The sequence below is a fragment of the Erinaceus europaeus genome, chromosome 20, assembly GCF_950295315.1.
Source record: "Erinaceus europaeus chromosome 20, mEriEur2.1, whole genome shotgun sequence".
In the NCBI taxonomy this organism is placed as follows: Eukaryota; Metazoa; Chordata; class Mammalia; order Eulipotyphla; family Erinaceidae; genus Erinaceus; species Erinaceus europaeus.
The window spans coordinates 21454837-21477461 of record NC_080181.1 but is presented as its reverse complement, the minus strand read 5'-3'; the positions used below and the strand labels follow the sequence as shown (position 1 = coordinate 21477461).

Genomic DNA, 22625 nt, shown 5'->3' with positions numbered 1-22625 from the left:
CTCCCAGTGGAAGCTTTCTCCCAGCATGGTGGGAGCCAGGCTCATACCTGAGTCATGTGCATTGCCTCTTATTCTTTTATATGATATCTGTTATGCAAAGTAACAAGTATTTATACCCGAACTGCCCCTGTGGCTACAGACAGACTATGACCCACATAGTCAACGACTGCCACCTCTCCAGATTCAAAGGAGGTCTCGAAACTTTACGTCAGGCTCAACCTGACGCTGTTGACTGGCTACAGAAGAAGGGCAAATGCTAGAAGAAGAAGAAGTTGACACCAAACATTAAAGAAATTGATAATATCCTGTTTAGACCTAACTGGATAAGTAGAGATCCCTTTAAATTTAGGCATGGGCAATCCAATAATGTCTCCAGTAGGTTTAATATTGATTAGTCTACTTAAGTACCTATCAGAATTTAGAGGGGGTGGGTGGGTGGTGGCACATCTGGTTGAGCGCACACGTTACAATGCCCAAATGACCCAGGTTCAAGCCCCCCGTCCCCACCTCCATGGGGAAAGCTTCACAAGTGGTGAAGCAGGTCTACAGGTGTCTCTCTGTCTCTTTCCCTCTCTATCTCCCCCTTCCTCTCAATTTCTGGCTGTCTCTATTCAATAAATAAATAAACAAATTTTTTTAAAAAGACTTTAGTGCCTTTGCTTTCTAGAATATTTTAGGGATGGAAAAAAGTAAAACAGCACCATGTGTAATGAAAGTAACTATTCTAAACTCTATGCACTTTACTGGTTGGAAAAGGAGCTACCCTTTTTTTTTGTGGGGGGGCACTACATTTTAATTTTACACATTGTATTTAGTAATCTGATTTCCCCTGAGAAGCTTGAGTTTTTCTCTGCGGGTTACAATTAATTCAGTGTCAGATAATAAGCTGTGGGCAGTAAACTAGAAATACAGAAAATAAATAAATATTTCAATAGAGCTCTTAAGAGAAAACAGAAAAGGACAAAGTAGCCAAAGGAAAGAGGAAGATTTATAATTAGAATTTTTTGTTTAAATCAGAATATCATATTTCATAATTAACCAACTACCTATAAAATACCTTTTGGTTTCAGGGGAAAAATGTATGTGATTACCAATTTCTGACTAACTAGTTACTTTCAAATTGTTCTTTTTTTTTCTTTTTTCCTTCCAGTGTTATTGCTGGGGCTCAGTGCCTGCACCACGAATCCACTGCTCCTGGAGGCCATTTTTTTCCTTTTTGTTGCTCTTGTTGTTTTATTGTTGTTGTGGATATTGTTGTTATTGATGTCGTTGTTGTTGGATAGGACAGAGAGAAATCGAGAGGGGAGAGAGAGGTAGACACTTGCAGACCTGCTTCACCACTTGTGAAGTGATCCCCCCTCCCCCGCAGGTGGGGAGCTGGGGGCTCGAACCAGGATCCTTACATGGGTCCTTGTGCCTCGCGCCATATATGCTTAACCTGCTGTGCTACCTCCTGGCCCCACTTTCATATTGTTAACCTGGGAATGATTCCCTTCTGGCTACAGCAGGAAGTGACATTTTTTAGTTAATTGCCTTAAGAAAGTAAATATTTAGGGGAGCTGGACAGTGGTACACTTGGTTAAACATTCACATTACCATGCTCAAGAACCCAGGTTCAAGCCCCTGCTCCCCATCTGCATGGGGGACACATCGTAAGTGGTGAAGCAGGTCTGAGGGGTCTATCTTTCTCTGTCCCTCTCTTATTTCCCCCACTCCCTAAATTTCTCTGTGTCCTATCAAATATAATGGGGGGGGGGGGCGGGAAATGAACATGGCCTATTGCACCAAAGCAAAAGACTGGAGAGGGAGGGGAAGAAGAGATAGAAAGAAAACTTTGGGGGGCTCTTATATGCATATGTCAATGATTGCACAATAAAGCGTTAACCCCTTCAATTAAATAAAAAGGATAAATGGCCACCAGGAGCAGTGTGTTCGTGTGCTGGCATTGAACCCCATTGGTAGATAACCTTAGTGGCAATAAAGAAAAGAGTCAAAATTTAGTACAGTTAACTAACATTTGAACTTTTACAGTTTGATTCTCTTAGTTGCTGCCCCCCCCCCCCCCACTTAAATGAGTTTTGTCACTTGATAATTCAACTTTTTCTCCCAGAAAGGTAGAATATATTCTTTGGAACCTTTTCACTTGCTTTTTTGAAAGAAGACTCATATTTCAGTATAGTAAAAATGTGGCTGTTTGGCTGATGATTTGTTTATAGGTACTTTGTAGTGGAATAAGTCATTGAAATTGCTAAGATTTTATTTCTTTGGTTTATGAATGCAAGAAAAAGACATTATAGTACTAATCAAAGAGAAATGCTTTGTTAAAGTGACTTCCAGAGGTATTCCGAGGCACACTAATGATACTTCCGAACAAACCCACCACATTGCCTTCCCCATAATAGGCATTTAAGAATCTTCTTTTTTTTTTTTTTTTTTTGCCCACCTGCAGAAGGGAGGCTTCACTAGTAGCAAAACAGTACTATAAGTATTTCTCTCTCTACCTCTATTTCCTCCCCTCCCGTCTCAATTTCTCTGTCCTATCAAAATAAATATTTTTTTAAAAAAAATGTTGTCCCTGAGTTAGTGCTGGGGCTTGCTTGGTGCCATCACTACAAATCCACTGCTCTAGAGGCTCTTTTTTTTTTTTTTCCTCTTCATTTTATTGGATAGTATAGAGAGAAACAGAGGAAGGGGAGCTAGAGAGGGAGAGAGATACATAGACACCTGCAGACGTGCTTCACTGCTTGTGATACGACCTCCCCTGCAAGTGGGGAACCTGGGGCTCAAACTGGGATCCTTGCACGGGTCCTTGTGCTTCGTACTATGTGTACTTAACCCAGTGCGCCACCACCCGGCCCCCAAGAAATATTTTTATAAAGAAACATTTTCATTGAATGAGCATTGATTTTAATACAGTTGCCATCATTGTCCTGGAAACTACTGATTACGTCTCAGATGTAATTAATTGAAAAAAATTTTAACTAGAAAAAGTATGTCATATGCTAACTTTTATTTGTGTCTGGGATGCAGGTGGCGATAAAAATAATAGATAAATCTCAGCTGGATGCCGTGAACCTTGAAAAGATCTACCGAGAAGTACAAATAATGAAGTTATTAGACCACCCTCACATAATCAAACTCTATCAGGTATGACTTCCTCTGACTTTTCTATGCTTCTCAAATTCAGTTCTGTACTTTGCATCATCATTTTTTATGTTGGTTTTTATCTCTTAGAGGAGTAGTTAATGTGCTTTTATTATAGTAAATACATTCACTTTCCTATGTGTGTTTAAAAGTTCAGGGAACTAGAAAATTATATTTAAGTTTTCTCTCAGACTAAGTGATGGACAAAGTTTGTGGTTGTGCATCAAACCCCTAGGGTTTGATGGTGACACCCTAAATGACAATATGCCGGTTTTACTTATTTAGAAAATAAACTGTTTATGTTTTATGAAATACAGGAGCTAAAATAATACTTTCCTTAGTGGCCACACTTTGTAACACCTAAAACCAAGTCTTCTGAACCCATTGCAAGTATAGGTCTTGCTTCCTCCCCTTCCCCCATCTCTGCCGCCCGGTTGTGCTTTTTAAAAGGAAGTTTTTCTCTGAAATTTCAAAAATAATTTATGTTGGGGCCAGGTGGTGTTGTACCTGGTAGAGTGCAAGCTTCACTAGTGGTGGAACAGTGTTGCAGGTGCCTTTCTCCCCCATCTCCATCTCAGTCTCTTGTCAGTAAAGAAAGGGGTGTGTGTGTGTGTGTGTGTGTGTGTGTGTGTGTGTGTGTGTGTGTGTGTGTTTCTAAATTACAAACTGATTTGTTTGGTGCAAATACTGCCACCACTGCTGATTTAGAGCTAGTAAGTTGTTAATAGCTTGATAAAACTTCTGAAAATTTAAAAGTTCTTACAAGTCAGTACAGGCAGAGTCCAGCAAACCAGGGCATATACATCATACTCAGGAGATCAAAGACATAGACTAGCACATTGTCATACTAGAAGAATTCTACATGTTAATAAATGAAAAGGGAAAAGCAGAGCTTAATAGTACATGCTCATGCTTACACATGAATTATAATTTTTTTCCCACCAGGGTTATTGCTGTATGTGCAATCATGGCTACATATGTTCAATAGTTTTTGGATGATAGAGATTTGCAATTAAAAAGTTCTCAAGTGCAGAGGGCCTCTTGAGGCAAACTTACGTCAGAGGACTTAATCCATTTATGCTTTTTCTTTTTTAATTATGAAAGAAAATTCTAAACTAAGAACATCTTTAGTAAATCTCTAAACCATAGCCTGACTATAACTACCATAGTTCACATAATGATTGAGTCAAGTCTTCATTTGAACTAACTAATCAGTTAAAGTAGTTTACTTTTCCACTTGTCCCAGATTATAGGCCATTCTTAGCATTCTGTCCTGTCATATAGTAGTCCTAAACCTACCTACATATTAAGAAAAAAATAGGTATTTTACATCATTAGGATACGCCAGTATATGCATATATAAAATATGAGTGTTAGGAGGAAGCAATTAAAAATACACTTATTTTGTGTATATATCCATTTCCTTTTTAAGTATACATCAGTTTACTGTTGTTTGAAAAATCTAATTTTTCAGAAATTTGTGACTAGTAGCACAGCTGCTATCTGAACCTAGAAAATCAATTTAAGGGGCTGGGTGGTGGCACACCAGGTTAAGTGCCTACATTACTATGGGCAGTGACCCAGGTTCAAGTCTCCAGTCCCCACTTGCAGAGCGAAAGTTTCATGAATGGTGGAGCTGTGCTATAGATGTCTCTTTCTCTCTCCTCATCTCCCCCCTCCTCTCAACTTCTCTCTGTCTCAGTAAATAAATAAAAATAAGTAATAAATATTTTTGAAGAATCATAAAAAAATAAAAGAATACCAATTTAAACAAAAGGGAGCTAAGGAGAAGCTTTTAAACAATGTTTCTGAGTTATAGTACTTTGTAATAATATTAAAGTATAGTAGGAGGAATATCACATTGTGCCAGATAAGCTAGGCTACAGGCAGGATAAACTGAGCTCTATTGTATTCTTTTCTTAGTCTACCATGGCAGCATGAAACTGAAATCAGTCTGGGGGATGTGAAAAGCACTGCTAGCTCTCCCTATCTATCTATCTATCTATCTATATGGAGATATTCATTTTTTAAATTTATTTTTTATTTAATAAAGGATAAATTAACAAAACCATAGGGTAGGAGGGGTATAACTCCACACAATTCTCACCACCCAATCTCCATATCCCACCCCTTCCCCTGATAGCTTTCCCATTCTCTATCCCTCTGGGAGCATGGACCCAGGATCACTGTGGGTTGCAGAAGGTGGGAGGTCTGGCTTCTGTAATTTCTTCCCCACTGAACATGGACGTTGACTGGTCGGTCCATACTTCCAGTCTGCCTCTCTCTTTCCCTAGTAGGGTGGGTCTCTGGGACTCCCAATATATATTATAGTAGTTGTTGAGTCTGAATGTTTTTTAAAGACCATTTAAAGATTTTATTAAAATGTAAGTACTGATCAGCTGATCTGGGGTGGAACCTAGAAGTCTGTATTTATAATAGCACCTGGAAGGTGCTATTATTATCACTGGTCCTGTCACCATTGCTTACAAGAGTAAGACTGGATTTTTACAAAATTGTTAGCTTAAGAACAGTACCAGTCATGTAAAATTTGCCATCTTCTGAAATATTCATAACTTCCATCCTCTTTATCAGTAATTTAGATAACACCATAGAATGTTACAGTAGATTGCAATCCTTTCCTGTCACATTAATGAATTATTTATCAATAGGTGATGGAGACCAAAAGTATGCTGTACCTTGTGACAGAATATGCCAAAAATGGAGAAATTTTTGGTAAGCTTTTTCCTTTAGTTTTTTTTTTTTATTTGAAAATGTCACTAGTTGTCATGAATGAGGGGTATTTTCTATGAATTCCGCTGTTTAAGAGTTGGTAGTAGAGGAACGGGAGGTGATCATATTTGTTGACTGAAAGACAGCTACTGGATGGTTTCACTCATGTGGAGTCTAGATATCTGATTGATACACATGAACTTACAAAAAGAGAAACAAAACAAATCAGAAGCAAACAAACTTGTTTCTAAGACTTTGTGAGAACTATGGTGGTTATCATTGGGAGGTGGGAGGGTGGGGACAGAACTTTGGTGGTGGGTGTGGTGTGAAACTATACCCTATAATCTTACAATCTTGTAGCCTGATGTTAATCACACACACACACACACACACACACACACACACACAGTTGCTAGCATTGATTATAAACTTTTGAATACTAACCTATAATAAAGTAGCTATTGAACTGAAAATTTGGGATATAATTTTTGCTCTTAAACCTAGTGCTTAACTGTGTCATCTGTGTTAAAGAAATTAGAGAATTAAAGATAGGGAGAAACTTTCAGTCATATTACAAGGGGGTTTTCTTTGCCATTATCTTCCTTCTTACTTTTCTATCCAGGAGAGAAATTAGTCAACAAATATTTACTGAGCTCCCACTGTGTTTCAGGTATTGAGGGTACAGTGGTGGCCTATATAACACAGTCCCTCATATTGTGGATCTTATTGTGTCATAGCCATTATCTGTCATTAAAGATCTCAGGCAAGTCACTAAACCTCTATGGGAACCCAGTCCTTTATTTCTAATAAGAAAATATTTGGGTGTGGTTCGGGAGGTGGTGTAGTGGATAAAGCATTGGACTCTCAAACATGAGGTCCTGAGTTCAATCCCTGGTAGCACATGTACCAGAGTGATGTCTGGTTCTTTTCTCTTTCCTCCTTTCTCATTAATAAATAAAATATATATTTTTTTAAATGTATTTGGTTATCTAGTCTGTATGACCCATTCTGATTCTTTAAGCGTTATGAAAACTTTTTTTTTCCAGTTTTAGCTTTCTCTCTCTTATTTGTTGGAACCAGACCACTATAGGTGGTCTAAATATTTTGACTTTTAGCCTAAGCTTATGCTCAATTCTTTCTATAGTTTTGTTGAGGAATAAATCATATATAATAATTTTTTTTTCAGAGAGAGGGACAGAGAGGGATCATAGCACAGAAGCATCCCTCAATACTGGGGTGGGCACGGCGGGGATTAGGCTTAAACCTGGGTCATGTGCATGACAAAAGGGGCACCTTCCCAGGTAAGCTGTCTTAGTAAATGCATATGTGTACTGTGTACAATTTAATAAGTTTTCTCACACACACATTCCCATACAATAATATCTGTGAAATTGTTTCCTAAATGAAGATATCAATCACGCCCAAACGTTCCTTTGTGCCTTTTTGTAGTTTTCCCTGCCCATCTCACCCCCAGGTGGCCAGTGCTATATTTTCTGTCTATATAGATGAGTTTGTATTATATAAATGTAGCCATACAGTATATCTTATTGGTCTGACATCTTTTTCTAAGTATAATTATTTTAAGATTTAACAATTTTGGGAATTGGGCAGTAGTGCAGCGGTTTAAGTGCATGTGGCACAAAGCGTAAGGACTGGACTAAGGATCCCGGTTCAAGCCCCGGGCTCCCCACCTGCCAGAGTGTCGCTTCACAAGTGGTAAAGCAGGTCTGCAGGTGTCTGTCTTTCTCTCCCCCTCTCTGTCTTCCCCTCCTCTCTCCATTTCTTTCTGTCCTATCCAACAACAATGATGTCAATAACAACAACAGTAATAACTACAACAATAAAACAACAAGAGCAACAACAGTTTTGCTGTCTATCAGCATAACATTTTTTTTAACACAAGTGATATATTATTATATGAATATACCTTAACATGTTTCGTATTCAGCTAGTGGTAGACATTTGAGTTGGTTTCAGTTTCTGACTATCGCACATCTGTAGTAATGAACATTCATATACAAGCCTTTAATTTACATAGTCTCCTTTCAAGTAGTAACTGGCATTTCATATGTGGGCCTTAAATTTATATTTTGCTTTTATGTTCTTTTCATACACTCCTCCGCTTCTATCAGTTTTCCAAAGCACAAAATGTAGTACGATTATTCTTGTTTTAAAAAGTCAGTTATTGAATTCTCTCCATCTTTTGACAAAGATCTAGTATAGTATCTGTCCTTAAAAGTTTAAAAAGTCAGTCAGACTGGGGAGATAGCTGCTCAGCAGTAGAGCACAATAATTAGATGAGATCCTAGATTCAACCCCTAATACTGCATATGCCAGAGTTGGGCAGCTCTGGTCTCTTTAATCAAAATCGTGAATTAAAAATCTATTATTTGACCAGGGAGTTGGCTCAATGGTAGAGCACATTCCTCCCATGTGTGATGCCAGCACTTTGATTCCTAACACAGCATGAGACCAGCAAAGCCCAAAACAAGTAACCATCTATGGGTGCTAGAGAGGTGCTTTGGCTCACACACCTCTTTCTCTCTTTTAAAAAGGTCAAATGCCATAAAAACTGAACCAGAGAGGGACGCAGCAATAGAGCACATGTGCAAAGTCTTAGGTTCAAGCCTCCAACTTAGCATTCAGAAAATGCCAATTATCTTTCAAATTCTCATATTTTAAAAGTCCTATGTAATTACCATTGCACTTTTCCAATGTGCAGGTGCTTGTTGCTACCTGCATTCTTTTGTGAAAATATGTATTTTTCATCTGGTATTTTTTTTTCTCTCCCTTTTTCTTTATTGCCACCAGGATTACTGCTGAGACTGGGTGCCAGCACTATGAATCCACTGCTTCTGGAGGCCTTTTTAAAATTTTATTGGATAGGACAGAGAGAAATTGAGAGGGGAGAGGGAGAGTAAAGTAGACACCTGCAGACCTGCTTCACCACTTGTGAAGCGCCCCCCACCTTCAGGTGGGAAGCCGGGTGCTCAAACCGGGATCCTTGTGCGGGTCCTTCCACGTCGTGCTATGTGCACTTAACCCAGTGCACCACCGCCCAGCCTCCTAGTATTATTGTTTTCTCTTTTCTTTCTCCCTTTTTAATCTCAGTACTGTTCTTTGAACTCACCTCAAGAGAGACATCAATAGCAGCACTGTATTAGTTGGATCATCTTTTAATGACTATTAGTCCTCTATGGAGCATTTGTTAGAGAGATGCGTATGGGCTAGTTGTTCATATTTTGAGCCTTTAGATAAGGGGTTGGAATTTGTAAGTGACTATTAGTGAGCTGAAATTTAATGATGTATGTAGGCCTTTTAGGAAAGTAAATTCAGAGTGGTTTATGATCTGAATTAGGAAAAGAAAAAGTTGTTTAACTACCAAGCTATAAAGGGACTAAATGCCTAAATTAAGTTGTCAGGCTCATGAGAAAATAATTTAAACAAAAGATATTTCTAACTAAGTAATAGTATTTGTGAGTGCTCTATTTTTGTTGAGGGTAAAACAAACATGTGGCATAGTCATCATTTGAGTCAAGAGGCTTAGAATGTGTATGTTAGGGGGCAGGCAGTAGCACACAGGGTTAAGCACACGTGGCGCAAAGTGCAAGGACCAGTGTAAGGGTCCCAGTTCAAGCCCTCAGCTCCCCACCTGGAGGAGGGTTGCTTTACAAGCAGTGAAGCAGGTCTGCACATGTCTATCTTTCTCTCCCCTCCTCTGTCTTCCCCATCTCTTTCCATTTCTCTCTGTCCTATCCAACAACAATGACAGCAATAACAACAGCAGTAATAATAACAGCAACAATAAACAAGAGGAACAAAAGAGAAAAAATAGCCTCCAGGAACAGTGGATTCGTAGTGCAGGCACCAAGCCCCAGCAATAACCCTGGAGATATTCCCCATGACTTTTCAAGAGTGTTTAATGACTATCAAGAGGAAAATATTGAGATTTAGGATTTATGGCAGATGTGATTAAAGAATGATTGTGACGTGGCTGACAGTAATAGACATCTGGTTACCAACTAAAAATTTACAAATCAGATGTTAAATGTGCTGTTGGAGATAACATCTCAGTACACTTAGTTTGATATGAGCTGTTAGCAGTTGAAGATACAGAAACACATTTAAAAAAAAAGAATTTAAATTCAGTAATAATATAAATAACTCAATATAGGAATGAACAGAAGACTGAAGCCAGGTACTTCACAAAAGAAGATATGTAAATAGCCAAGAAGCACATGAAATGAGTGTTACTAGTTATTATAGAGAAATGGAAATTAAAAAGCACAATGAAATGACAGTACAAATGAACTGGATGATTAAAATTAAGAAGAGGGATGGAGGGAGTTGGGCGGTGGCACACCAGGTTAAGCGCACGTGGTGCAAAGTGATAAGGATCCCGGTTTGAGCCCCCAGCTCCCCACCTGCAGGGGAGTCACTTCACAGGCGGTGAAGCAGGTCTGCAGGTATCTCTCCCCCTCTCTGTCTTCCCCTCCTCTCTCCATTTCTCTCTGTCCTGTCCAACAACAATGACATCAATAAGCACAACAATGTTATACTACAAGGGCAACAAAATGGAAAATAAATAAATATTTTAAAAAATTAAAAAAGGGGGTGGAGAGGGGCTGGGGAAGAAAAAAGACTTTCATGCCTGAGGCACCAAAGGCCCCAGGTTCAATCCCCAGCACCACCATAAACCAGAGCTGAGAAGTGCTCTGCTTAAAAAAAAAGGATAAAGATATACTCACCTGGTAGAATGCACTCATTGCCATTTGGGTAGCCCAGGTTCAAGCCCAATCACATAAAGAAGGATACTGATACTGCAGGAAGTTTCAGCACTGTGTTACACACTCTTTCTGAATCTCTGTCTGAAAAAGAACATAACTGGAGTGGTGGAATCCCACATATGCGAGACCCCATGTTCACTAAATGAGTAGATTAATGAACCAAAATAAAGACTGACAATGCAGATTCCAGATAACTAAAATGATACACCATCTCATAAGAACAGTTTTTAAGTTGAACATATATCTACCTTATCAACTAGCACTTTCATTCCTAGGTACTTAGCCAAGAAAACATTAAACAAATGTTCATAGAACCACTTGCACAATATCACTCATTGCAACATTAGCCCAGATATCTATCAGTGTAAGAATGTGTCCAAAATAAATTAGATCCAGTAGCAAAATGGAAGGTGTACATCAATGGAAAGGCATTGGCGGGGGCCAGGCGGTAGTGCAGGGGGTTAAGTGCGCTTGGCGTGAAGTGCAAGGACCAGCATAAGGATCCAGTTTGAGTCTCCGGCTCCCCACCTGCAGGGGAGTCGCTTCATGAGCGGTGAAGCAGGTCTGCAGGTGTCTCTCTCTCTCCTCCTCTCCGTCTTCCCCTCCTCTCTTGACTTCTCTCTGTCCTATCTGACAGCAATAACAACAACAATGATAAGCAAGAGCAACAAAAGGGGAAAAAATAGCCTCCAGGAGCAGTGGATTCCTTTTTTTTCTTTTTAATTTTTTAAAGTATTTTATTTATTTTATTTTCGAGAGAGAGTAAGACACAGAGAAATACCAGAGCACTGCACAGCTCTGGCTTATGGTGGTGCGGGGGATTGAACCTGGCACTTCAGAGCCTCAGGCATGAGAGTCTCTTTGCATAGCCATATGCTACCTACCCCCGCCTAGGAACAGTGGATTCCTAATACAGGCACCAAGCCCCAGCAATAACCCTGGAGGCAAAAAAAAAAAAAAAAAAGGAACTGGCTTTTTCATAAACAAATCTTTTTTTTTTTAATATTTATTCATTTTCCCTTTTTGTTGTCCTTGTTGTTTTTATTGTTGTAGTTATTGTTGTTGTCGTTGGCTAGAACAGAGAGAAATGGAGAGAGGAGGGGAAGACAGAGATGGGGAGAGAAAGATAAGACACCTGCAGACTTGCTTCACCGGTTGTGAAGCACCGGGGGCTTGAACCAGGATCCTTGTGCTTTGCGCCACGTGCACTTAACCCGATGCGCTACCGCCGGACTCCCTCATAAACAAATCTTACAGACATTATGCTAAGCAAAAGAAGCTGGACACAAAAGAAAGTGTTCAGTATGTGTGCATGAAGTTCCAGAACAAGCAGCACTACTAACGTGTAGGAGAAGCTGAAAAGAAGAGGCTGCCTCTTTCTAGGCTTTCTAGGGAAAGAACAGATTTCACCAAAAAGGCACAAGAGGGAAATGAGTAGTAAAATTTTTATTTTATGTGAAATTACCATGTTTCATGTGAGCAACCACCTAAGAATCTACATTTTATTACCTGTAAATTATTTCTTAAAAAGGGAATCTATGCTTCAGATTAGAAGCATAGATTTGAAAAATTATCAGGGTAGAAGGCAGGGGAAATAGCATAGTGGATATGCAAACAGACTAACAAACTCTCATACCTAGGGCCCAGGGAGTACCAGGTTCAATCCCCTGAACCACTGTAAGCCAGAGCTAAGCAGTGCTCTGGTGAAGAAAAAAAAAAAGATTATCTGGCTAGAAATGTTGAGTATTTATAACAGTGGAGTAGATCTGAGAGAAGATGAAGATGTGAGTATTGACTGTGCCCTCATTTAGAAAGCAAGTGAAAGTAGTGGAATTGGTGAAATAAGAAAAAGCATGGGATTAAGGACAGGAGAGAGCTTGGAGTAAAGGAGAAAAGGGAGCGTAAATTTGATCAACAGACCATTCGGAAGTAGTAATAGGTATAGGTGTGACTTAGGAAGAGAAGGCAGGACCATAGAAAAAAATGGAGAAAAAAAAAATAGAGAGATTGTTATAGAAATAAGTCACCCTATATCTGTGACCTTGGGAGAACCACTGCAGTTTCCAATGGAGGGAATGGAGACACAGAACTCTGATGATGGGAACAGTGTAGAATTGTGCCCCTGTTATCTTGTTATTTTGTAAACCAGTATTAAATCACTAATAAACTATTTTGGCTTTTAAGGGTGAAAGGAAGAAAGAAAGAACTGACGGGTAAATAGAGTCTGCAGAATTCAATATTGTGTCATAATGTGGTGTTGGTCTCGGTGTTTTGAAGGCACTTTGGGATAAAATGGAATATGAGATTATTAATATAGGATGGATTTAATTCATTCTGTATTGCAGCACATGAGACATCAGTTAAAGTGTAGTACATTAGACATTGCAGTGTGGGGGAAGTGTTTAGAGCAGCTGTGGTGCTCTTATGATAGTTTAAGCATGAACAAAAGCATTGATAATTAGCATTGCTGGAGTTCATGGTAGACTTAGTCAGCAGTGCTTTCCAACCCAGGAGGTAAAATAATAGACAATATGAGTGACCCAGGTTGGGGGTTGGAATGGTGGAAAGTTAAAGGCATGGTAGGAGTTAGTGTGACCTCCAACAGCAAAGTTTAAATGTCTGCCTGGGAACGAAGTCTAGGAGGAGAAAAAGGTAAGCAATAAAGTAGACTCATGAGCTGGGAAAATAGAACAGTGGGACACCTGAGGCTTATAAACAGGGTGAAGTACTGTCAGGGAAAGTAGTCACAGGCATGCACACATAAAAAAATTAAAACTAACGTTGAATCTCAACATAACTTCTCAGCAGCTTGTTAGTTTCAAGTTCTCTTCTGCTTCTGACACTAGTGACCCTCACTGTGCCCTGCTAATTCAAGAAAGGCCCTAGGTCTTTGCCCTGTCCTCAGCTGCTGCTCTCTTATTTTTTTCCACATAGAGAGAGGTTTCCTGTGCCATCTGGTTTTCTTGCTCCAGTTGACTAGGTTTTTGCCAAAAGGATGATTTTGATAGCGTGCTGGGAATGCATCTATGGTGCGTGATTCATGCATTATGAGGCTATGGTGCTTAGGCTCTTGGGTTTTTGCTGGGTTAATTCTATATCATAGCATTCCACAAAAGATTGAAGTAGCTTTAAAGGAGAATAATACAAGAAGAACAATTCTAGAACATATAAGAATAAAGAATGGAATCAGAAAACACATATTAAGAGTAGGGAGAAAATTCAAGGAGTGTGGCTTGGCACCAATTTCAGGCAGGCTACAGATTTGGCTTTAAGCTTTTTGGTTGTCAGCGTGAAAAGATGATAGGCATTTATAGAGTTGTAGCCAAGAGAAAGAAAGGTATCTGTTCTTCAAAGCAAAACTTTTCCTAATGGTAATTCTAGAATTTTTTTTTTTCTTTCTTGGCTTCTGAAAAGACAATAAGTAAGCAATAATTTAAAAAGAATCCAAGTAAGGGAGTCAGGCGGGTAGCGCAGCGGGTTAAGTGCACGTGGCGCAAAGCGCAAGGACCGGCTAAGGATCCCGGTTCGAGCCCCCGGCTCCCCACCTACAGGGGAGTCGCTTCACGGGCGGTGAAGCAGGTCTGCAGGTGTCTATCTTTCTCTCCTCCTCTCTGTCTTCCCCTCCTCTCTCCATTTCTCTCTGTCCTATCCAACAGCGATGACAACAATAATAACTACAACAATAAAACAATTAGGGCAACAAAAGGGAATAAATATTTATTAAATAAATAATATTAAAAAAAAAAGAATCCAAGTAAAAATTGTGAACACTTTTCAAGTGCTTCCATTGTTTTCAAAATAAAGTCCAATATCTTTAATGAGGTCAAAAAGGATAATAATACTCTATACACTCTGGCCTCAAAAACAGTAACAAGGACTGGGAAGATGTACAGTGGTAGAACATAAGATTTGCATATTGCATATAGAGGTAGAGCACAGGACTTGCAGGTTCTGTCCCTGGTGTCACATTTGGTACTGAGCATTCTTCTGGTTCTTGTTCTCTCTCTCCGTCCCCTCCCTTCTTCCTTCTTCTCTCTCTTTCTGGCATGTAAACTTCTCTGGCCAGTTTTTTCATTTTTCAACTTGAGGAATGAAGGCAGACAGAGAGAAGTGGCATCATAGCCCTAGAATTTCTCCAGATACCTTTCATGGTGCTCTTATTTGGTGCCAGGGCTCAATCCCAGCACCTTAAGCATGATAAAGTGCACGCTTTACCTGGCGAGCTATCTCTCCTGGCCTCTAGTTTCTCTCCCTGATTTGACACATTACTGCTCAGCTGTGGTTTATGGTGATTGAACCTGAGGCCTTAGAGCCTCAGGCATGAAGGTCATTTTGCATAATCATTCTTCACCCTCTGATTTGAAAAGGAAAAAAAAACAATAGCAATAAAGATCATTTACTATATGCTAGACATAGCCACAGAGGAGGTAAGCAGCATCACACAGGATTAAAGCTGTAGTCCAATTTCAGCTCCTGAGTTTTTACTGATTACATTATGCAGTCTGCTTATATGTCTTCCTAAATTTCATTGAATTTAATTGGCTTTTCTGTTTCAGTAAATTTGTACTTTACTGTTTCTTCTGCTTTACGAATTTTCCATCCCTCTCTCATCCCCTTAAGCATGTTAGTTAATTAAATTAAATCTTGATAGTTATAATTTAACGTTATTACTAAAACTAAAACCAAGCAAAGTGTTTAAAGGTTTTGTCTATTGTAGTGTTTTATTTTGTTCATTTTTTGGTACACTAAACTTTGCCAGTTGTGTAGTTCCACTGCTTCTAGCAAACTCATCTTTCTTAATTTAAATTAGAGATGGAGAGGGAGTCAAGTGGTAGCTCAGCGGGTTAAGCACAGGTGGTGCAAAGCACAAAGACCGGTGTAAGGATCCCGGTTCAAGCCCGGGACTCTCCACCTGCAGGGGAATCGCTTCACAAGTAGTGAAGCAGGTCTGCAGGTGTCTCTCTCTCTCTCTCCCCCTCTCTGTCTTCCCCGCCTCTCTCCATTTCTCTCTGTCCTATCCAACAACAACAACATCAATAACAACAACAATACTAACTACAAAATTAAAACAACAAGGACAACAAAAGGGAATAAATAAATAAATAAATATTTTAAAAATCTCCCAACCACCTGTCTATTCGTCTTGATACAACTTCTTATGTAGTTTTGAACTTATATTCCCTCCTTATCTTTAATGGAAACAAAAAGCATTTAGTACTGTCTTCAGCACTTTGGAAACTGGCCAGTATACTTCCTACCAAATCTAATGGCCATGTCAAATCTGTTGACCACAAAACCCATAACTCAGCTGATTTCCATACTGGTTCTTAAAATAGAACATGCAAATTTCTGGCTCTCGATATACGTTCCTGGTGTTCTAGAGCTCTAGAAAGTTCTTGTTTAAACCCAGGCTCTTTTAAAGGTCATTTAAAGCATAGTCCCATCTCTTCAATAGTCTTTCTCTCTTCCCTTGATTCCCTAGGAGACCATTATAGTTCTCTTTCCTGCACAACTCATCTTAGAATCTTTTGTACCCAGCCTTCATTGTTATGTAAAAATCTTATGTGTCAACTTTTATCTCTACCAGACTGTGAGCCTCTATTAAGGATTTAGCACAATACCCAGCATTTTATAAACACCTGTTATGTGAATGGTGCAATAGTCTACTTTGGCCTTATCCACCTTATTTATTCAGCGAAGCCAACAGGAGAACACTCTGCCAGGTTAAGTAGTCTGAGGTACTTCTTTGTTCAGTTTTTGAAAGGAGTTTTCTGTTGGTTTACTCTTCAGGAGATAAACATGAATGAGGAAATACTAACCAAACCCAGGGAGAAAATCGGCCCCCTCTCATGTACTGAGCAGTTTCTGTAGTACTTGCTGATAGTCACCAGCCTGCCCTGTCATTCTTTCTCCCACCTTCCACTTCCCTAAAATAACCTTTTCAGAGTATAATGGTAAATAAGAATGTATAAATTGAAGCTAAGTAGTCTTTGTTTCCGATTCTTGTATGGCAGTTGGTGCTCTGAAGGATATTCTTGATCTGGCAGCATGGAGTGTGTCATGGTAAATGAATCTGCTAAAAAGAGCTTTGGCTTATTTATAAAATACATAGATTTAAATTTCCCGTTAGAATTATAGGTGTGATTAATGAAAGTTATTCAAGATTCCTGCATTATTTCCCTATTTTTCATATTTGTCCATGCAGTAAATGGTGTAAAAATCTTAGGGTGGCCACCTCGTTAGACAGTTTGGGCACTGTTCAAACAATTAAACCGGTAGTCAGCAGATTCCGGCCTAGTAATTAAATTACTCAAGGCTTTGTTTTCAGATTTCGGCTTCTTGATATTCTGTGTCTTTCCAGGCCAAGCATGTGCCTGAGGTTTATTGATTCATTTCCTGTCTTTCCCTTTCAATGCTAGCATGTTAGGATGCTGGCAGTGGTAATTGAAAAGGGGCTTTGTTTTAGCCAAAATAACTTTAGACACTTGGTTACTCAGAGAACTTAAAGGACACTTTTTGTGACCCTATTAGCAGCATAAAGGTAATGTTAGATAAGTCATTTGTTTGTCTTTTATTATGTGTTTAAATAAACTTGAGGGTTTTCCTCATTTTACGACACCAATGTGACTCTAAGCTATTCTTCTTTGAGTTTTAAAATTAAAAATTAAAAGAAATTATTAACCCAGGTCCCAGCTGCAGTGCTGTTTAAACCTGTCCTCACTTGTCCATTTTCTTCCATGTGTGTCATCATTATTCCTCACTTAAACTACATGAGGAGCCTAAGCCTCTTGTCTCCAGATTGCCACCTTATAATCCACATTCTCTGTTGCTTGTAAAACAATCCTAAGTGGGTTCCTCTCAAGCACTGTACTAAAAAGGAAGGAAAGAAATATCGTGCAGATCTTCTGACCCTGTCAGTTTTATGCTTAAAATATTTCTATTGTTTCCCTCTGCCTTCGATATAAATTCAGCATAGAGTTGGTATGATAATGCAACCTCCTATCTGCCTTCCTACTCAAATTTCAGTCATATGTTCACTGAACTTTATTAACTGTGCAGTACCTGCTATGTAGATGTACAGGTAAATGTCACTCTTCGCACATCTGAAGTTGGTAGAAAGATATTAAATTGGTGTGCACTTCAGAAAGGGTATGTAAATATTGAATTCATACAGGTAAAAGTGGACTATCCCCGATGCAACCTGTAGGTAGAATCTTTCCTTTTATCAGGCAGGTGTAACATTATTCATTACCTTTGAAGAGATTAGATCTAATTGGATTAGAGATGGGATTAAACTATATTTAAAAAACCAGCATGAATAATGCTTTTTAAAGTTGTTGCTTCCCCCCTCGCCTTTGTTTAAATTGAGTCAAGCATTAAAAGAAAAATCTGGATTAAGATCTGTGTGCTATTCCTAGATCTCATCTATAATACAAACATCCTGAGGCAAGCCATATCATGTTTGTAAATCTTGATGTCTTCTAAAAATGAGGGAGTCCCTGAGTTCTTTAGGTTTTATGTGCCTGACACCAAGACTGATGCTGGGGATTTAAAAGAAAAGAAAAAAGAAGCAAGTGTCCTGACCACTGCATGGAGGGGCTCATAGTCACTTTTCCAGGTCTAAAATAGTTGATGCCTAGAAGTCTTATAAACAGTTTCGCTTCTGATCATGTGGTGAATGAAATGGATTTGTCAGAAATGATTAAATAAGTGGTTTTTAAGCTGCATATGTTTGGAAATATAAGCATATCATGTCTTAATTGAATAGCCAAGTTTCTGAAAAGCAGTCCAGTTTTCCTGTTAACTTCTGTTTTAATTTCAGCTATCTCCTGCTGATTATTGGCAGCTTGCCTTTAGTTATGGTTCAAAGCTGACATTCTGTGCTGTGAGCAGGGAGCTTCTCCTGTGTCTGGCAGCTGCAGCTGCAACTAGGCTCCAGTGAAGGGAAAGAGAGAAGCATCAGCTATTCTGATCTTGGCCATAACCGTACCCAGCCGAATTCTGTGAATGTGAGGAGGCTTTTGGCAGTTTGAGTTCTGTTTCTTTCGGCATGAATTTCTATTAAGTGAATCATTGTATTAAGGCATTTCAATAAGATTTAGTTAATTCACAAAAAGCCACATCTTTGTGTAAGGGGAGAACCAGAGGTAGACTATCATTGGTGAATTAAGGTGGTATGAAGGATAGATTTCTTATTTAGGCTAAAGTGGGAAAACCATAGTCCACATAGAGAATGATTGGAGAATATTCTTTCTATTCTCAAGAATTCTTGGATTGAGGCCTCTGAGACTTGGAATTTCCAAAAATGCCTTGCCTTCCTTTTATCCTCATTGTCTATATTTACAAGAGTGCTTTTCTATCAAAACTTATTGTGGGTGTATTATATATGAGACAAAGTTCTAGGTGCAAAGAACACATCAGTGAATGTATTTCTTACCCTCTGGGGACCTTATATTCAGGTTAAAGAGACTGAAAGAAAATGTCTTATGCCAGTGTTTAGTGGTAAGGAAGGCAGGTAGAAATAAATGTCAAGATATTTCACTGGTACATATTTGGGCAGAAACCTAAAGGATGTATAGGAGTAATTTTTTTAGACTTTAACATGTTTTAAGATCTTGCATGTATATCATATGCCTAATGGTTTGGACATAGAATTTTAAGTTGGAAATAATTTCCCTCAAAATAACAAGGGCACTGTTTGGTGGTCTTGGCAGTTTTCAGGACTGCTTTTGAAAAACCCCAGATTGATCCAATTCCTGATCCTTTGTTGAATTGTTATTTTCTCTCTGTGAGTATCTAATATCTTTCAGTTTATGCACACACATTCTGATGCTTAGCAAAAACTTGATAGTGCCCATGTGCGAATTTATGAACTGCCCTCCTCCATATATCCCTCCTCTTTGGAATTTTGCGCCATATCTTTCAGGAGCTTCAGACCTCTTGAATTTTAATTTTTCTTTCCTCAAGATAGCCAGGCTCTATTTGAGGTCCCTATTGGTCATGTGATGTCCAGAATGAGCCTTCAAGAAGAAATCTCCAAGAATATAGGTCTCTTCTTACTTATTTCCCCTTTGTCTTGGATCACAATCCTATTTTGCCTGCTGTCCAGTGTCTGAAAACTGTCATATCATCTATTTTGGCCACTTTTCTAGTTGTATTATTATTTTTTAAAGATTTACTTAGTAATTAATGAGAGATGTAAGGAAAGGAAATGTGGATGAGAACCAGAATATCACTCTGCAGTGATATTCAGAATATCAATATGCAGTGCTAGGGATCAGACTTAATACTAGGGATCAAATTTTGGACCTCATGTTGGAGAGTTTAGCACTTTATTCAATGTGCCACCTCCTGGACTACTTTCTAGTCGCTGTAAATGAAGGATACATCTGGGTCCTGCTATTGCATTTTGAGAAGAAGCAGAAGTCAGCATACTTTTATTTTAAAATCTTATTGGAATTACGGTTTAACTTTTCTTTTCGATGAATTCCTTCATAGTGGACCTTGTTCTTTTGTCTTAATAGAATTTATATTTCTCAAAAATTTGCTCATTCTTTTGATTGTATCTGTAAAGTTGAAATTCTTTGTTAGATTCTGACTTGATTCTGCTTATAAATCTCGTTCAAGAATAGGGCTAAGACCTGCACTTGGATTGTTCACTCAGTTTTCAGGGACAGTGAAAAAGTGACCAGCAAGTATCTGTAGACTAGATATCTAGTGGGAATGAATATTTCCTTTTCCTTTGAGGTATTATCAGCCACCCAGAATGCTGCCATGTCTCTCTAAGAGCTTATATACATTAGTTACTTTCTCCTGGGAATGTATATGTCCTTTGTTTGTCACTTCCAGCAGTATTGTATAGGATTTCAATACAGGTTAATTTGACTTGTCTGCACTACTCTGGCATTTCAACTAAAAATGCTAACATTGCTCCTTTACCTTTTTCTGTTCCTGTAGTTGACCTTTGTGCATGGAACATCAGTAATTTTTGTGCTATTTGTAGTCTTTGTGTGTGACCTCTAAACATCCTTATTGATCTTAACCTTTGATTTTCCTCTTTATTTAATCTCGTCTGTTTTTGATCACGTCATTCCAGTTTCTAGCCCTTTCATTCCCGCTGTTCACCCTGACCACTAATTAACTTACTGTCATTTCCAAGATTTGATATAGGCGAGGGAACTAGACAGTTTCCAACTGACTATACTGGAAAAAGCAGAGTAATCTCTTGACTCTACATCCAATCATTTAAAAAGTATATTTGCTTTTTGTTAAAGAATGGCACTTCTACAAGCTTTATTAAAAGTTTTATTAATTGGGAGGTTAGAGAGCCACAGCATCATTCTAGCACTTGTGGCATCGAGGATCAAACTCGGGACCATATGCTTGAGAATCCATACTTCAGCCACTGCACCACCTACTGAGCCACAAATAATGGAACTTTTAAAAAAGTAAACATCTTGCTTTATTATAAAGTTAACATTGGAAAAAAAAAGTTAACATTGAAAATTACAGCAGCTTTTCTGTTTGTCACATTGTGAACCTTTTTTTCGCTCATCATTCTAGAAATTACTAGATTTCTTTTTTTTTTTTTTACAGATTTTATTGATTGGTTGATTGATTGATTTATGAGAAAGATAGGAGGAGAGAGAGAGAGAACTAGATATCACTCTGGTACATGTGCTGCCGGGGATTGAACTTGGGACCTCATGCTTGAGAATCCAATGCTTTATCCATTGCGCCACCTCCCAGACCACAAAATTACTAGATTTCTAATCTGAGTTAACTGTGGGGAATTTGAGAGGGAGGATACTAAATAAAGGGAGAATTAAAGACACAACTATGCTGTGTGGCATGGTATGTGGTAAGTACTATTAGAAAGTATACAACAAGGGCAACAAAAGGGAATAAATAAATAAATATTAAAGAAAAAAGAAGAAGAAAGAAAAAAAATGTAAGAAATGTACTATAGAGAGTAAAAATAGAGGTAACATTAACAAGCAGATAATATTTTCAGGGTGTAGTGTTACAGACTCATTGGCATTAGAGCCTCTAGTAAAGGTCACCTGTGACCTGTCAAGTCTACTTTCTTCTTTTTAATCCTCACTCTGTATCTTCCCTGTAGCAACAATTAGCAAGCACTCCCTTTGTCTTAGAAATGTCTTTCAGTGACAGGTCTCCTTTCCTCCTTGTCATTCTGTCTCATTTTCCTGTCCCTGAAGAGGAGTTCTGTGCATTCTTTCACAGTGAGCACCTATGAGAATCAGTAGTTGAGCTGATTGCCACATCTTTCACCCAAACCTTTACATTAACCTAAATCATCAGATCCTTCCCTTTTGCCTTAGTATCTAGAAAATAAATTACAATGCTAAACACATCACCATCTCTTAGTTTAAATAAGTTCTTCCTATTTAAAAATTCTGTCACTATTTTGGCCATTTTTATCACCACTGTGTTATCTTTGACTCCTTTATTATGTGTATATTTAGTTTAGTGTTACAAATTCTTTCTTTGAAATACTCTTTCTGCTTTTAACACAGTATTTCCATTGCATTCATCCTAATGCTATCTCATTAATTCACTTCTAGCTCATGATTAGCTTTCCAAGTTGTCTCTTGCCTCTACCATTTCCTTATCAATCTATTGAGTGGAAGGTTGCCAATTTACTCTAAAGCTTATTCACTCACATTCTCCTGACTTTATCTATTGTAAAATACCATTAGCAGTTTAATGCATCTTTATACCACTCTGCAGTGATCTCTAGGGTCTTACTTTACTATTTCCCCAGCATTCAACAAAGTGGTGGCAAGTATGAGGCACTCAGTAGTTGAATGAATGAAATAAGACTTACTTTGTTTTTAAAAGTATATTGTGTTTTTAAATGGTTAGTAGCCAACCAGTCTCTATAAATGTAGGAATATGTTTTATTTTTCAGTAACAACTTTTTGGTAGTGGACTAGTGATTTT

At 38.5% G+C, this 22625-nt stretch overlaps 1 protein-coding gene across 1 annotated transcript in view; it reads left to right on the top strand.

Annotated features, from left to right (window-relative positions):
- Window positions 1–22625, top strand: part of SIK2 (salt inducible kinase 2) — a 119632-nt gene that overhangs the window by 12452 nt on the left and 84555 nt on the right. Inside the window, exons 2-3 of the mRNA XM_060180086.1 lie at window positions 3031–3147; window positions 5814–5877. Coding sequence (XP_060036069.1) covers window positions 3031–3147; window positions 5814–5877 — 181 coding nt within the window. The remainder of the gene's footprint in view (window positions 1–3030; window positions 3148–5813; window positions 5878–22625) is intronic.